The sequence below is a fragment of the Danio rerio genome, chromosome 6 (assembly GCF_049306965.1).
Source record: "Danio rerio strain Tuebingen ecotype United States chromosome 6, GRCz12tu, whole genome shotgun sequence".
NCBI classification, from domain to species: Eukaryota; Metazoa; Chordata; class Actinopteri; order Cypriniformes; family Danionidae; genus Danio; species Danio rerio.
Window position 1 is genome coordinate 44,618,709 of NC_133181.1, and position 17,370 is coordinate 44,636,078.

Sequence of the window (17,370 nt, forward strand, 5' to 3'; positions counted from 1 at the left end):
TTTTTTCACATAACAAATAATTGTTAACAATTCATTCATTTTATCAATAATATCTGTTACATGCCTGGTGGTGTTGCTCTGTTGTTCCCTCCTCCCCTTTCCATTTTTATTTGCTGTCTGCTGTTGTTTTAAAATCAAGGTGTCTGACTGGAGTTTTCACGAGTGGAACAATGAGAAGAGGATGGGGGTCATTTGAGCACTCCAGTGGTGATTTGATCAGAATGGGGGGATCCTTTGTCTCTTGTCACTGCTCTGTCTTTCTGTGTGACATATGTGTGCCTGTCCTGTTTTCTGGTTCGCTTCATTTATTTATTTAATTTATTATTTTTTGAGTTGTACTTCTATTCCAAATGTCCAAGCTAAATCTGCTTTAATCTATTAAAAGGGAAGAAAAAGTGAAACAGCTAGGAGACGTGACTTACATTTTACACACACAAAGTTGATTCTCTGTTAATCCATTAGATCAGATGCGGGTGCTACCCTTTGTATGTTTTCTCCAGCAAGTGCAGTTTAGTTTTTTTTTTTTTTTTTTTTCAGATATCTCTTTAGTTATTTAGAGGTGGGGAGGGTTTAGTTAGCATGTGTTTAATTTGTTATTTTCTTTGATTTGGCAATGCTTGTTTTCCTTCCCACTCTCAGGTTTGTTTCAATTGATTTGTTTTCTTATTTTGTAGTTATTGTACACATTTGTAAATATACTTTGGGTGATTAAACATTCCTTTTTTCATTCTTCTCTTTATTGTAAATAAAGCAAACCACTTTTTGCCATGTTCTTTGTCTGTGTTGATCCATAGCAGCTTACTTCTCAGTTGAATTAAATAAAAATAGGTTGTCATAATTATATTTAGCCCTTTTCATCATCCGAGCCACACAAGGCGTAACATAATCATTTAATAATACATATGTTGTTTAATAATATAGGTTAATGTTAGGATTAGGGTTTTGAGGAAATAAATTAATTTAATCCATTTTGGAATAAGGCTGTAACATAAAAAAATGTGGAAAAAGTAAAGCGCTATGAATACTTTCCAGATGCACTGTATAGCACAATGATGATAGTTATGTGGTTGTTTTTAGGCTCTTTTCAGTATCTCCTCTTAAAAAAAAATAACATTTAGCAGCATAGACTATTATAACCAGAGGATAGAAACTTGTATGGAATTTTTATTAGGTGAAGCTTAGACAAAATTTGCAAGAATTTTAGGTGAAATAATGGACCCTTCGCTAAACCCTGCCCTCCTTAGTTACTGTTGCTACGCCTGTCAAGCTTTTGTGCCTGGTACGGCTTTTTCAATGTGTGTGTGCCGGTTTCAGACATGGCCAGGGATATAATGTAATTTTTGGCGAACAGGTGAGAAATCCGAGAAAGCCAGACAAAAAAGGAATGCAGTATGCATTACAGGGGTATGTTCACCACATAATAGGCAACCGGTTAGAGAATAATTCAATCAAAATTGAAGCTAGCTTAGCCTAGCCGCCTCATACGCTAACCATTCAACAGCTGAGCTCATGCTCAGCAGGAGAGGTGAAATTTAAAAATAATCTAATAATAATAAATGAAACCGTGACATATTTTTAATCAAAAAGCCTGATAGACTAATTGGTGTGCAATGAAATATAGCCTTACTAACCGATGAGGAAACACTCATGACAGTGCTTTTACATATAGTTCATTCATAGAAAGAGCAGCCAGAAAGGGAAACTGATGGATTTGTACCAAATATTAGCATCATTGACCCATAACAATGTACAGTAAGTTACCTATTACTGTCAGTATGTTTGTGTGCTCTTTATAAATGACTGAAAAACAGCTGGGGGTAAAGTATTTTGATCGCAGCTGCTCAGTCTGTGATCATATCTCGGTTTTGTTTTGTTGATTTGTAATTTTAAATGTTCGTAGCTTGAAATAGATGGAAATATTAAGTTCAGTCAAGTTAGCAACAGTTTCGCAGATTTGTATTTTCCGGATTAATAACTCATGTCATTATGATCTATTCGCTATTAGTATGACTATGTTACTAACGTTATGGCGAAGGCTTAAACTCTGCATTACTCATAATATCAAGCGGAAAAAAAAGAATAAGACAGCTGTAAAACATAACCAGCTTTGTGTTTTGTAGGAAACACAGTTTAGATCACAGTTAAGAGGTGTGTGAGGTATTGCCGTCTGTCTATCACTGACTGTGTCAGGAATATCAAAACAAAACCAACTTAGCTCTGCTCCTTTAGCGCCCCTCACACAGCTTGATCCATGCTGGCATTTCTCCTCTTGGATTTTAGGTTTTGAAAAGGTAAAAAATTCCACCATCCCGTCCAAACTTTAAGGAGACCGGGTATCAGATTTGCACAATCCATATGCACTAGCTTGAAAGTTTGACAGAGCCCCTGCATGTAGCTACAGTTGCTAAGCCACGATTGGTGGATGGCGGTTTTTGGGCGTGGCTTAGCGAAGGGTCAATTCTCCTAATCACCAATTCCAAGTATTCTTAAATGACATAATCTATATATTTTTTTACTCACCATCAAACTTTGTCTTCAGGATGTAGTCCTTATACAGCCTTTTCCCGTTCACAGGTTTCATGGCACTGCAAAGTTTGGTGCTATTGGCGCACAATGCCTGCCTCATGTGGTGAAGCGCATTGGCCATAGCATACACTGCATTCACCACAAACATGATTTTAGACTCCTGCTCGAATTTACCATCCCGAAGAGAATGTTTCCCACAGGTAATATCATGCAGACTGCACTGGAATTTGTTCTCCCAGAACTCTCTGAACCACGGGTTACGTGTGTTGTTATACGGATTGAGGTTTGTAAAGTACGCTGCGAATTCAGGGATGGTATATGACGCAAGCTCAATAGTAAAAGCTCCATCCGCAACACTTTCACTCCCTCTCACCACAACCTCCTGCGCTCCCCATCCATCACTGGCCACCCAGATGAAGGAGACATTCATTCGCTTCGCAGCGACCAACAACTCTCTTGCATCTTCACTTCTGGTGAACAGGATTACCACTTTAGCGTTGGACTTCTGCAACAGAGATCTGATCACTCCATCATAACTGTATTGGTCCATGGAGCGACTGACTTTGGCAGATGTTGCAATGCAGATTTGTAAGGCCCGAGCTTCTTGCTGAAAGGCGTCGATGCCCGTCTCGCCGTAATCTCCCTCTGAGGCCACAGTGGAGACGTACGTCCAGTTGAAGAAGCGTAGGATCTCAGCCATGGCTTTGGCTTGGTAGAAGTCAGGAGGTACAGTCCGGGCAAAGTAATCATAGCGGGATTTGTCACTCAGTTTTGCACTGGTGGAGGCATAACTGATCTGAGGGATCTGGAAAAGGCGTAGGAGATTGGCCACCTGAAAAAGGACAAGTGAAAAAACTGATGAGAAACTAGTCAAGTGTGTAAATGGGCACACTTTTACACTGTGATTTGCAGGTGGTGGCTCAGTGCAATTCTATTTTAGACTTAGATGCTGATTTGATATTATTACATTGTAAAAAGCTATTTGTTTCTTTGCTTTAAAAATGGTGCTATCTGTCAGTGCAGTTCTATTTTAGACATAGATTCTGATTTCATTTTTTTAAATTGATGTTTATTACACTGTAAAAAGCTATTTGTTTCCTTACATTAAAAGGAGTTCAAGAGTTCACACTCAGCTGATGATTGATTATAAAGCCTGTTTGGCATGGTGTCCTGGGAGAGAGCACTGAGCTCATAAGTTATTCGAGCCTGGGACTCCCTCCTGTTTGCAGGGGAAGAGGGAAGTTTGAGCTCAGGTAGGTCTCGAGAACTATTTAAGCTGAACTTATTTATGGCTAATGACACATTAGAGATTGCTGCGGAAAATTACACTGCTGATTAAGAGCTCATCTAGGGTGTTAATTTGGTTTGGTCAATTTACCTATGTTGCAAGTTTTTGGACTGTGGGAGGAAACCGGAGATGTGGAGATGTAAACTCTGCACAGAAACGTTGACTGGCCTGTTAGAGACTTGGACCAGTGACATTCTGGCTGTGAGGCAACAGTGGTAAACACTGGGACGCCATTTTCTAGGAAAAGAAAGAAGGAGTAGGGGATCCTCTTCCACCAATCATCGATTTGTAAGTCATGCATAACCTAATGAGGGACCAGCTGTGGTCAATCGTAAGCATGTGATCTTCTCAAATTGGTTTATAAATAAACTTCACTAAACCTATTGCTTTAAAGCATGAAGTTGACTTTACTTTAAATATATTTGTCATATTTTTTATAAATAAGCACAGTTCAATTACCTAGTATTTTAAGGGTTTTCTCATTCATTCATTAATTCAATCATTATCCTTATTGCTTATTCTCTTATTTATCAGTGGTGGCCACAGCGAAATAAACCACCAACTATTCCAGCATATGTATCATAAATTACAAGATCTGCCCCTGCTTATGATTGATCATGGTTAGTTCTGTATTAGCTAACGTATGATTCACCAATCAGATGACTCCTAACTCACAATAAATAAAGTTTCTCACTTCAATTATCTTCACCTTGAAGAATCCCCCTTCCACCCCTACTCCTCCTCCTTTCCCTTTATAGGGTGGTACACTGGCCCACTTTTGCCTCACAGCAAGAACATCACTGCTTCAGGTCCTTAACAGGCCAGTTGACGTTTCTGTGTGGCACTATACTATAGTACTATACTATAATAAATCAGCACTATACATTCAAGCTCTTAACCAGCAGTACATCCATAGAGCAATTTATAATTTGTCATTAGCCCTAAATAAAGGGGAGTTCTCAAGATCTACATGAGCTCATACTTCCCTCTCACTCTGCAAACAGGAGGGAGCCCCAGGCTTGAGGATCTTATGAGCTCAGGGCTATCTCCCAGGACAGCATACCAAACTTACTTTATAAACAATCATTAGCGAAGTGTAAACTCTTAAAAAATATTTTTAATGTCATTGTACTTACTTTGTGTATAGGTGTATATATAGTGTATAAGACACAAGAAAAAGAAAAATGTCCCATGATATACAGAAAAAAGCTGAAAACGGCAGTTATAAGTCAAAAGGGGGTTATGTCTGGCACTTAGGACTAAGCACGAGAATGTAATTCCTCTGATAAAACAAATTAGAGCAGTTCACTAGATGCTTAGCATACAGCTGTGATTAGTAAGTCTCACCCTTCTTACTTGTCTAAGGCATAATGGGGAGGCTTCCCATTTTCATTTTCTTAATGAAATAATATAAGACGAAGGAAATTACTTCCGGAAACCCTATCAACATCTCTATATCTGACATTACACAGCATTGTCAGCAGCAATTCATGAAACTGTGGTTATCTATTTTTGCGGTTATTAAACTTTAAGGGTGTTTTCCCACTTGCAGCACAATACACCTTTTTTTACTCATTTGTTTATGTTTTGCTTGGACACTAAAGAACTACATCTACAGTATATGCTTTTGCACAGTGAAAGGTTTCACACAGTAAACCTGCTGTATGTGAGTCTGTTACTTTTGTGATCTTGTAATATCCAGTCAAACCTTAAGGTTTTTGCCTTAGGCAGTTCCTTAGAAACCTAGGAAAACCTATGAAACACCAGCAAGTAGAGGCCAGCAGCGAATTTATATATGTATAAAAAATCTTTTTCTCACTACAGTATATGTCAACATGTGATGTAAATATGGCTGCTGTGTCATCCTGGTGAATGCTGCACATTGGTGGTGAATCAGGAGTTTCTCCACAAAAAATATGTAAAGCATTTTGAGTGTCCAGAAAAGAATGCAAGGAATTATTTTTATAATACAGCTTGACATAATTATATCATGCAACAAAAGCATTGTGAATATGCAAGTACATAAGAACAGGGGTGGATTTAGAGATTTGGGGGCCCTAAGCAATTCCAGCCATGGGGCCCAAGTCCTGAAATGCATGCTTTCTACTTTTATTTAATATTTATTAATATTGCTGTTTTTTATATTAATCAGTCTTCTTTTCAACATTTTAAATAATTAGCTTTCTTAATCTGAATTTACAACTAAAAATAATATATATATATATATATATATATATATATATATATATATATATATATATATATATATATATAAATTTTATAAATAGACTAGACTGCTCTATGATGAATATTATATTTTGTAAAATCATTATGTTTACATAACATTACGTTATTATAATATTATTATATTTGATTGTATACTAAAGTATATTTAATTACGTTAAAATTGTATTTGTTTAACTCTCACGATACAAAATATGGTTTTATATAGTTTATAGGTATAATTTATACTTCTAGATATTTATTAGGGTCCCCTAAGTGGATGCTTACCTTGCTTATTGGTTGAATGAGCCCGTGCATAAGAATACAAATATATTGATCAAATATTAAATTACATGTAGTGTAAAATATGTATAATATAATTCAAGTTCTAAAGTGCTCTTAAGATGAAGGTTTTTTTCTGTTACATGTACCCTCATACACTAGCCTGATCTCACGAGGAAACATAACTATTTAACGTTTTGTCGGTTCAGTGGCTAATGCATACAAATTTGTGAAAGTTCAGTCATATGAAATTGTACGATTATAAAAAGGAGGCATGGCACCAAACCCCGCCCCTAAACCCAACCGTCATTGGGAGATAAATTGTGCTAAGTTCAATCAATGAGATCATACGAATTCATCCGAATTAGCCACTACATCAAAAAGTTATTGTTGTGAGACTGTGTTACTTTTACAGACCAAGCGACAACCTCCCACTCTCCCTCGTGAAGCAAGTACGGAGGTAACTAAAACTGCAATTCATGGAAATTCCGCTAGGCCTGGCTCCATAGTAGAGCAAATTTCTATTGAGCCCACTGTTAAAATGGCCAATTTTACAGCAGAAAAAAAGCTGTTTACAGCCTGGTGCAAAGAACAATTTTGTATCGTATAGCTAATATAACCCTTCATGACAACTGTGAGTGGGTGATTTTTTTTATAACTCATCCATTTTGTTTATATTGAGTTATATTAAGTCTGCATAATTAATGGCGTGGCCACTTGAGTGGTCACTTGAGGTCTCGCTGGTCGCTGTCTCGTCACCTCAGCTGATTCCGGCTGATTAGCCTCTGAACTCGGCATATACGTCATATTTTTGTTTTGTTTTATGTGGCTTCACACAGTCAGTTGCCTTTTGGAATCATTACGAATAACAGTTATCAGCTAATATGGCATGCTGTGTGCACTTAATTGTGTTCACAAACCATTCACGTGGTTTCCCAGGTGAGTGAAATTATATACTTATATACCATATTAATAAAATATATTTGTTTTATTTGAGATAATTTATCTTTTTTTTTCTTTAAACCTGTAATGCACTTTAGAATCTGACAGATTGAATACAGTAGCTGTAGGCTCTGCTCGTCCCAGTGTGCGATTGAGGATGAAGGCTGACCGCATGCTTCTGACACATACTGTAAGGCCGCGGTCATTACAGCACATGCTTTTAGCCATTTTCACGTGGATCTGAGCTTTGCATAGCAACAAATGTGTACAACTCGAAAGGGGGCGATTATCGTTTATCTCGATTAATGGTTTTTCATAATCGTTAGAAGCCAAAATCGAAATCGGAGTTTAGATTAATTGCACAGCCCTAGCCACGCCCATATGTAGCTTTATTTACGTCCTTCAGAAACCTATGGGTGATGTCACAGATACTGTCAGTCTATGATACAGACCCAACATTATCGTTCCTTTAAATTTAATTTCAAATCTGTCAAAATTGTAAAAGTAGTTGCAGTATGCACTATGTATGAATGCAAAGTGATCAAATTAATGAAACTATTGACCAAAATGAGGGGGATAAAGAAATCATTAATAAGATAATAGAGCGCCAAGGCCAAAGCTACTCTTCACATCCTCCTGGCTTTCTCTTTCAAACAAAAGGCAACAAATTATTAATGTAACTGCCTTACCTGATGTACTTAAACAGCCACTTAGGAATACCTGTCTGATATGATGGTAGTAAAATGTCTATTGCACACTGGCCTACTTACTGTAAGTGCTTTACCTCAGGAATGCATACAAGAGCCATTTTCAACTGATTTTATGGTTGCTAAGACATGAAAGCGTGTTTGCGTTAATATTAATAACACGCTTGACTATGCAACACAGCTCAGCCTCAGATTGCTAATGCTGTTCACAACAATGCTAACATTTGGTTTTCACTGCAAAATAAGCCACGATGCGATTAAGTGCTCTTATGGTGTGTTTGCATTGCGAGCATTTTCAATTCATTTATATGAACGATTAGTGTCAATGCTAGTCATTATGCTCAACTTCCATATGAATGAACTGCAACGGCTTGCTTTTCTGAGCTTGCAATGTGCTAGAAATGCATGCAGCGTTAAACTTAAACAAATGCTTTTAAAAGCCTTATAATGCTTTAAATATTAACAGAATATTAATAATAATATTCACTTTTTCAATTTCTATCTCGTAATTCTCACTTTTTCCTTATAATTACTTTATAAATGCAATTTAAAAAAGAAAAATTTGTATAATTCTGAGTTTCATCTAACAGTTCTCACTTATTTTCTCAGAATTTTCCATTTCCATTTTGCAATTATCACTTTTTTCTCACAATTATGAGTTTACACCTCACATTTTAAAGAATTTTTTTCAGAATTTAGAGTTTCCATTTTGTAATTATCACTTTTTCCTTATTTACACTTTGTATTTTTAAAGATTACTCTGATAATTTTGAGTTTCCATCTTGTAATTCTCTTTTTTTCCTCATAATTTAATCTGTTTACACCTTACATTTTTCCAAGATTTTTCTCATAATTTTGAGTTTCCATCCTGTAATTCTCTCTTTTTTATAATTATAAGTTTAAACCTCACATTTTTCAAGATTCATTTAATAATTTTGAGTTTCCATCTTGTAATTCTCTTTATTTCTCATAATGATCAGTTTACATTTCACATTTTTCAAGATTTATCCCATAATTTGTAGTTTCCATCTTGTAATTATCTTTTTTCTCATAAATATGAGTTTACACCTTACATTTTCCAAGATTTATCTTATACCTTTGAATTTCCATCTTGTAATTCTCACTTTTTTACTCATAATTATGTTCACTTCACATTCATGTTTTATAATTATGAGGGGGAAAAAGGGAATTAAGAGTTTACACCTGACATTTTTCAAGATTTTTATCAGAATTTTTAGTTTCCCTTCTCCAATTCTCACTTTTTTTTTTATCATAATTACCCTGTTAAACCAGAAAGGTGAAGATAAATCAAACCATTTGAGGAAAGCAATTGCAACAAACCATTTATGTTCAAAACTAATCTTAATGAGTACTGTAAATTTAATCTATTTGAGTAAACAAAACATTTTGAGCACAGTAAACCCCTAATAAATGAAGAGTACTCAAACCAACTGAGTACTGTAAAACCCAATAAGTTAAGGCAACTCAAACCGTTTGAGGAAACCAATTGCTACAAACAATTTGAGTTAAAAAAAAAAACAAATCTATGAGTACTGCAAACTTGCTCTATTTAATTGAAGTAATGAGGTATTTAATTAACTCATTACCTTCAACACTGAGTTCAAAACTCTTTTCAAATGAGAAGAATTAACTTTCAGTCAATTTTGAGTTACCTACACTCATTTCATTAGATAAAGTTGACTGTTGAGTTTAAACCTTAAATTTTTAAGATTATTCTCATAAATTTGAGGTTCCATCTTGTAATTCTTTTTTCCTCATAATTATGAGTTTACACCTCACATTTTTTAAATTTTTTCTCATAATTATGATTTTACACCTTGTAATTCTTACTTTTTTCTTGTAGTTATGATTTTACACCTCACATTTATCAAGATTATTCTCATAATTTTGAGTTTACATCTCACAATTCTCACATTTTTTCTCTCAGAATTCTGAGTTTACGTCTCACAATTTTCATTTTTTTTCCCACAGAAATTATTAGTTAGCATCTTGCAGTTCTGATAGGTGGAGTACAAATTGTTAATATCAACCACCATGGTACGCTGGTCATTACATATATGATATACAATAAATAATGATAAAAAAAGCATGATAAAGTGATCAAGCTCTATTATTTTGTTCACCAAAAAAATAATTATACAGACAAAAAACCCAGATAAAAATTTGTGAGCTGATTAATACTGCATGACAGAGATTATTATAGCAAATATCAAATGCAGTATCCAGCGACTGACCAAATCAAATATTCTGTTTAATAAAACACTATATGAAAATCTAATAAGAGCAGAATTACGAAGTTTTACAGATAACCTTAATGAAAGTCTGTTATTCACAGTATGACCAATGCAGATTCATTCATCTCATATGTAGGAATTTCCAGCGGCGTTTACGTACAGATATCAGAGAGACGCAATATGAAAAGTTCAGCATACATTTTTCATATCTGTTGCTATAGAAACAAGTTGGACTGAAAAAGAAGGGTGCCTTTGAGAAGCAGAGGTTAATGTTGTTACTTTGTTCCCCAGAGGTTTCCTACCTCAGCCTATCTGACGGTTTCATGTCATATAACATTAACTTAAACCAAAATCCTCCTTCTGTGACGAGTCAGGCTGTCTGTGCTTAAAAGTATTAGAAGACAGCTGCCAGATTTGCTTTCTGTTTTATACCTTTTTTTTTCCTTCACGCGTCCTTTACTTTGATTCCACACTGCAAGGTGAATCAACAACATGTTTATTTAAAAGTGAATTTTTAATGGATAAGTTGTTGCGTGCATCTAAGTAACGCCATGGGTGTTTCAGAAATATAACTGGAGACTATCAGTAATTATCTAAATTGCAGTCTATGCTCTAATCACCTCTTAATTACGGTCCATTTTTTAATTTGCTCTTAAATTAGATTTAATAGCAGTCTTGTATTCATTAGCCAGCTTTGTATACAGTAGCTCGGCATTTACTGCCATCAGTCTGAAGTGCATGCAGGTGCTCATGCTTATTTATTGATTACGTTCAGGGTTTTTAATTGAAACGCTGGTTCTGTCTGTTGACATTTCTTATGCGCTACATTAGAAAGCTGCAATTAACGGTGGGATGAAAGATTATTTTCTCCAGTTCGTACATTTACAGCTTGATAAGTATGAGTGTGCAAACAAGTTAAAAACAACAGGTAGCTACCATCATTTTTGGACAAAGCACCACGGTGAATATTTCACAAACATTGTAGGGAAGGATGTATTTAAAGTAATTATTTACTAATTACAATTATAATTAAAATGCAATTATTAAATTACTTTAATTTAATTAAATGTAAATTAGAAAGTAATTAAATTACTAGACTAAATAGTAATCCACATAAACCTCAGTGCATACACAACAAAAAGTAAACTCTTAATGCTTTAATTTTGAGTCAAACTAAATATTTTAGTTTAGTTTTTTTTAAATACACCTAGTCTATCTATCTATCTATCTATCTATCTATCTATCTATCTATCTATCTATCTATCTATCTATCTATCTATCTATCTCTCTGTCTGTCTGTCTGTCTGTCTGTCTGTCTGTCTGTCTGTCTGTCTGTCTGTCTATAGACAGATATGTGAAGAGTTCAGATGCAAAACCCTCTAAATCCATCAGACCTCTTTTCTTGTAAATGAGCATTTTCTATTAGGCTCCTATAATTAGGTTCAGAAGTTTCATTTGATATGTAATGATAAGGTTATTAGTAGGCCCATAGGCCCACACAGAATATGTGCGCGTAGAAATCCACAGATTATTAACTCTTTTCTTAAGTATATCCAGTTGTTTTGGTGAATTATAATCTTTCTTTAGTTGAAAAATAGAATTATTCTGATATTCTGATATAGATATATATATATATATATATATATATATATATATATATATATATATATATATATATATATATATATATATATATATATATATATATATATATATATATATATATATATATGTATGTATGTATATATATATATATATATATATATATATATATATATATATATATATATATATATATATATATATATATATATATATATATATAATCCTGTACTACACCAACACTTTTCAATATAAAATGATTTAAAATATACAAACAAATACCAAAAATAAATTAATTTTTTGCCATTTTATATATATAAGTTACATATTTTTTAAAATAATTGACACATTCAATCTATTGTAAGGTTAGAAATGTACATTCTTTGCCCTAAAATACATTAATATTCATATTTTAAGTTTCAAATTATATACATTCTAAATTTCTTTAATGTATTTCACTGAGCCTCACTGTCACAATCACCAAAGATCTAGCAGTTGCAGATCGCTGGAAAACTACAAATCTGTCATAAAACTGGACTTCAAATCCCATCATGCACCTCACATACACACCAGTTCCAGTTCTCTCCCTGATTGCACACACACAGCTGGAAACAAATCATAGACTGATTACGTGGATTATATATTCACCCCTCACACACACATACGCACAGACACACATACACTGCTGAGTCTTGTTGTTGATGGTTTACTGTAACATTTCAAAGTATTCTATTATCTAGACTTTTTTTCTGGATCCTTGCCTTGTTGTACTGTTAACCAAGATGACGCTTTTGAATTCTCCTTATAATACTGTTTGTTCCTGTTTTGACCATTGCCTGCATGACTCAGCTGTATTTGGACCTTCAACTCGCTTATCACCCGACTCCTAATGATACACTCCCAGTTTAAAAAAAAAAAAAACATTTAGCTTATATTATAATTTATTATAAAATTTATTTAGCATATATTTAAAATGTATTTCAGCCAGAAATAGCCTTTTTACAACTCTGTAGGACTGTTTTATGCTGTATTGTTACTTGTTTCTTGTGTTAAAAAGCAGATGGCTGCGTCTTGACACTAAAAGATCATCAAAGGTTTCAGAATTCAAATTGGTCTCAGATATAGTACCAGCATAATGTTCCCAACAGGAATTTCAATCATATTTTGAGGAGCATTTCAATCCAATTGATTAGTGCTGATTAGCTGGGGGTCACTTTCCTATTATGCCAAATGGCTTTGTGTGACTTAAACACATTAGATATGGAGCTAATGCCCTTTTTCATAATGTCATGATGCTGAGAGTCTGCCTTCGAGACACAGCCTTGGATTTAATTAAGAAAATCACCAGCCACATGGATTTGCAGACAGAAGAGTTGGCTGTTAAGTGGATTAATTATTCTGGAGAAGAGGACGACTCTTGTGTTTGGCAGAAGAAGTGGACATACTGTTTGTTTGGTATTTGACATTTGCAACAATTTCTATTATGTGATACATTGTTCATGATTCTATATTTAATGATGATGATGATGATAATAAAGCCTTTATTTGTAACATAAACTTTTATATACACCCAACCCCACCCACCCTCCCCCTTTGAAATGAGAGAAAAAAAAATATCAAATTAAAATCTAGAACTGTCAGTAAAAATAAATAAATAAGTTACTCTGTGATGATGATTCAATGCACCTCATCATTCTATATGATGGTAAATATATTTATTTAACATATTTAAATGTGTATGTAATGACATCTTTTTACAACTATTAAGATAACAATATTTATTAAAATTTAGATAATTAATATTTTATAGCACTTTTTTATGGTGGCTGAGAGCTTAACGTGCTGCAATTTAAGAAAACACAAGCAATTACAAAAAAATGACAGAAAAATAAGAAAAAATCTTCATCTGTTTGACAGCACACATGCTGCAAATCCTCACAACACAAACACATTTATGAAACAAACACTACATTTTCTCACAACGCACACAAATTAATAAAACATGCTACCTTTTCTCACTATGGAAACAATTTACGAAAACGCTACATTTTCTCACAACAGAAACAATGTACGAAAATGCGCTCCGTTTTCATCAAATGGAAACAATTTACAAAAACGCACTATATTTTCTCAAAACGGAAACAATTTACAAAAACGCACTTCATTTTCTTAAAGCGGAAACAATTTACGAAAACACACATTTTCTCAAAATGCAAACAATTTGAGAGGGGTCTGGCTGCAGACCTGATGCAGTGCAATGCTTTTTAATGGGTTCACCTAACCCCTCACCTAACCCTAACCATCACAGTGACGTCACTAGCTCTATTTGAGTGCATTGTGTCTGACATTGCATCGCTGAGTGATGCAGTCTCAGCTTGCACCATAAAGGCTGCATCCAGATACTATTGAACAGTTTACAAAAACGCACTACATTTTCTCAAAATGGAAACAATTTACAAAAACATGCTACATTTTTTCAAAACGGAAACAATTTACAAAAACGAACTACATTTTCTTAAAGTGGAAACAATTTACGAAAACACACTACATTTTCTCAAAACGGAAACAATTTACATAAACATGCTACATTTACTCAAATTGGAAACAATTTATGAAAACATGCTGCATTTTTAAATAGCTTGGAACACAACGGATATGTTTCAAGGGGAACCTAAAACAAGACGGACCCGGCTATTCAGTTTATGGTTATTTAGGCTAATAAAATACAAAAAACAAGGGAATCAGGATGTTAAAATAAGCAAACAAAAAACTCACCTTTCAAAGATCACCCACAACTTCACTGAGCAATAGTTGCGGCACATCGGCGTCCATCACATTTTAGGGTCCACTTGAAAAATTTTGAGTTTTCGCCAATTGTTTATGTTGTGAAAAATGCAGTGCATTTTATTCATTTGTTTGCATTGTGTTTCTTAAATTGCAGCACGTTAAGCTCTCTCTGTCACCATACTTTTTAATTAACCATAAATCTAACACTACAGTAAGGTTGTGTTAATGACAATTAGCACTAACATGAACAAACAATAAATATAATAATCTTTGTTAATGTTAGTTAATGGAAATAAAGTTGTTCATTGCTAGTTTATGTTAACTCACAGCACATTACGTTACGTTAACGTTAACAAGCACAAACTTATATTTTAATAACGCATTAGTAAATGTTAAACTATGATGAATAAATGCTGTACAAGCATTGTTCATTATTACTTCATGTGAGTAAATACTGTACATTAACTCACATGAACTAATAAAACCCCAATAAAACCAAGTAAACATATGATAAATGTCACATTTAACTTAATATAATATAGAATTTGTTAAACAAAAATATTATAATAAAAATAGATAAATTTCCTCCGTACCAGGAATCCCCTACATCTTTGATTTCCTCAAGAACATGAAAAAAACCTTCCCCATAAAGATGTGTTTGCAGTCTGACAGTGCGCTCATGTCTTATTCATTCACACAGCTGCTTAACACAGACCTGCTGTCAGCCACTCCATCAATACATCGTCTGCACTGCCTCCATATTGACATTATAGAATAGGAATGATCCAGACACAAAAAAGAGAGAGGGAAAATGAAGAATAGAGGCCGATTATGCTGTATAGCTCCAGTAAGGTAAACTTGTTTGTAAGACTCTGTATCTTGAGCAGAGCAGAAGATAACAGGGTATTGCACTACTGTATTTCCCTGCTCCAGTGACTCACAGTTTCTGCTGAAATCCACGATTTTGGCTTCCTCCATGATACAAGAAACAGAAGCATCAGAGCAGAGAGAAACACACTTTGTTGCATTACAAAAAAAAAAAAAACAGAGAGAAACTAGGATTATTTTTGCATTCGTAAATCGAGGATTGCTCTGTTTACAGCTCAAGAATGAACTGATCTGACTAGTGTTTATTACTGGATGTACAGTTGCATCCATCTACTCTCCCACTCATCTGTTGGTCACCGATGCTCTTTTACCTTTCATATTGTCACACATTGTGCTTTCACACATTCACCTATACAGCGTTGGCTCTACTGAGCAAATTTGTCCGCTAGCACAGAAAGTGTTACTATGAAATATGTATAAACAGAGTACTGCAGAAAAGAAAATGCGAATCACTCTGCTCAGGGACAGAGATGGAGCCAGATGAAGAATTAGAAATACAAAAATGCTTCGTAAATCAATGGGAATGACACTGAAAATGGATCATCTTCAAGTTTATTTATTTAAAATGAATCTAATAAGTATCAAAAAGATATCAGGGCCATAACTGTGGTATTCTCTTTAAAATAAAGGTTTCAAAATAGATGTTTTGTAGCAATAGAACTATTTTCGTTCATTAAAAAAACTTTCAGTAAAAAGTTATCTTAAGAACAATTTTCCCCCTAATGAAAAGTTCAGACTGCAAGATTTTAGCCCTGATTTTGACTTGCCGACAGGTTGAGAAATCGCTGACAAATGGTCAAAATCACAGGCAAATCTTTGCTTGTTCCTGTGAGTAACAATCACATAGTATGAACTATTAAAGAGGTGATCTTTGATGACACCTGTGAGACATTTGGCATTCTAAACATCAGCGATCCCCTACAGCCAATGAGAGAGCAGCATCCACAAGTATAGGTATCTGCAGGCCAGTGGGAGGTTGGGGGAGAAGTTTAAAGGGCTTCTTTTCAGTATATTTGGACTCAAGAAATTGAGGAAAAACTAGTGTACATTTGGCAGGAGCAGCTGTGTCTGTTTGACGTTTCATCTGAACAATACCACAACCGGGTCGAAAAAAAAGGCTGAGGAGAAATTGCTAATTCCCTTCAAAATCAGGTTAGCAAAATAAGTACATTTTCTAGCCCACTAAAGGCTTCTTAATCATTATGTAGTTAATAACAAAAGTGACCTTTCACTGTTTCCATGTCACCTCTCACATGTGTTTGGTTGTGAGACGTAGTTTGGACAAAGTTGTCAGCGGTTCTTCCTATTGTAGAGTCATACAGTGTGAAACCCCCCGCCGACAAAATCCATCTTGCAGTGTAAACACAGCACTGACAGAAATAGTCATGGAGTGTAAAAACATCTGTGACACGACTACTTTGAACATCATGCAGTCTGAACTCTAAATACTGTACGTGTAAGGATTGAAATGTTTTAATTTTTAACTTTAAAGAATCTTATGTTGATTTAAATCCTTCTATTTATTTTGATGGAACGATAATCCCAATAAAGGACTTTGGTTTTAAAGGTGCTGTAGGTTTTTGACTCTTTGAAAGCATTGAAATACAATGTTATTGCAGAAAGTTAAAGGTTCAAGTCCTTTGAAAAGTGCATTTTTTATTCAATGTTTTATGAGAGAGGGTGGGACATAGAGAAGATCTCCCATTTAAAAAAAAGCTGCCAATAATGTTTTGTTTTTATCACAGCTCTGCCAGTGAGAGTGGTTGAAGTCAATGCATCCAACAAAAAGCAAATGAGAAGTCTCTTGAAGAGGTGGGGAGAGCATTTGATTGGTCAAGATTTGATGAGAAATTAAGTATGAGGTGACGGG

General features: G+C 34.5%; 1 protein-coding gene across 4 annotated transcripts in view; it reads right to left on the bottom strand.

Annotated features, from left to right (window-relative positions):
- The window catches only part of grm2a (glutamate receptor, metabotropic 2a), a 90,341-nt gene that overhangs the window by 18,496 nt on the left and 54,475 nt on the right, over positions 1-17,370 (bottom strand). For 3 of the 4 annotated variants that reach the window (XM_021476790.3, XM_005166117.6, NM_001302225.1), the window contains 1 exon segment: positions 2,521-3,358. In XM_021476790.3, the coding sequence (XP_021332465.1) occupies positions 2,521-3,358 (838 nt within the window). 4 annotated transcript variants of the gene reach the window in all.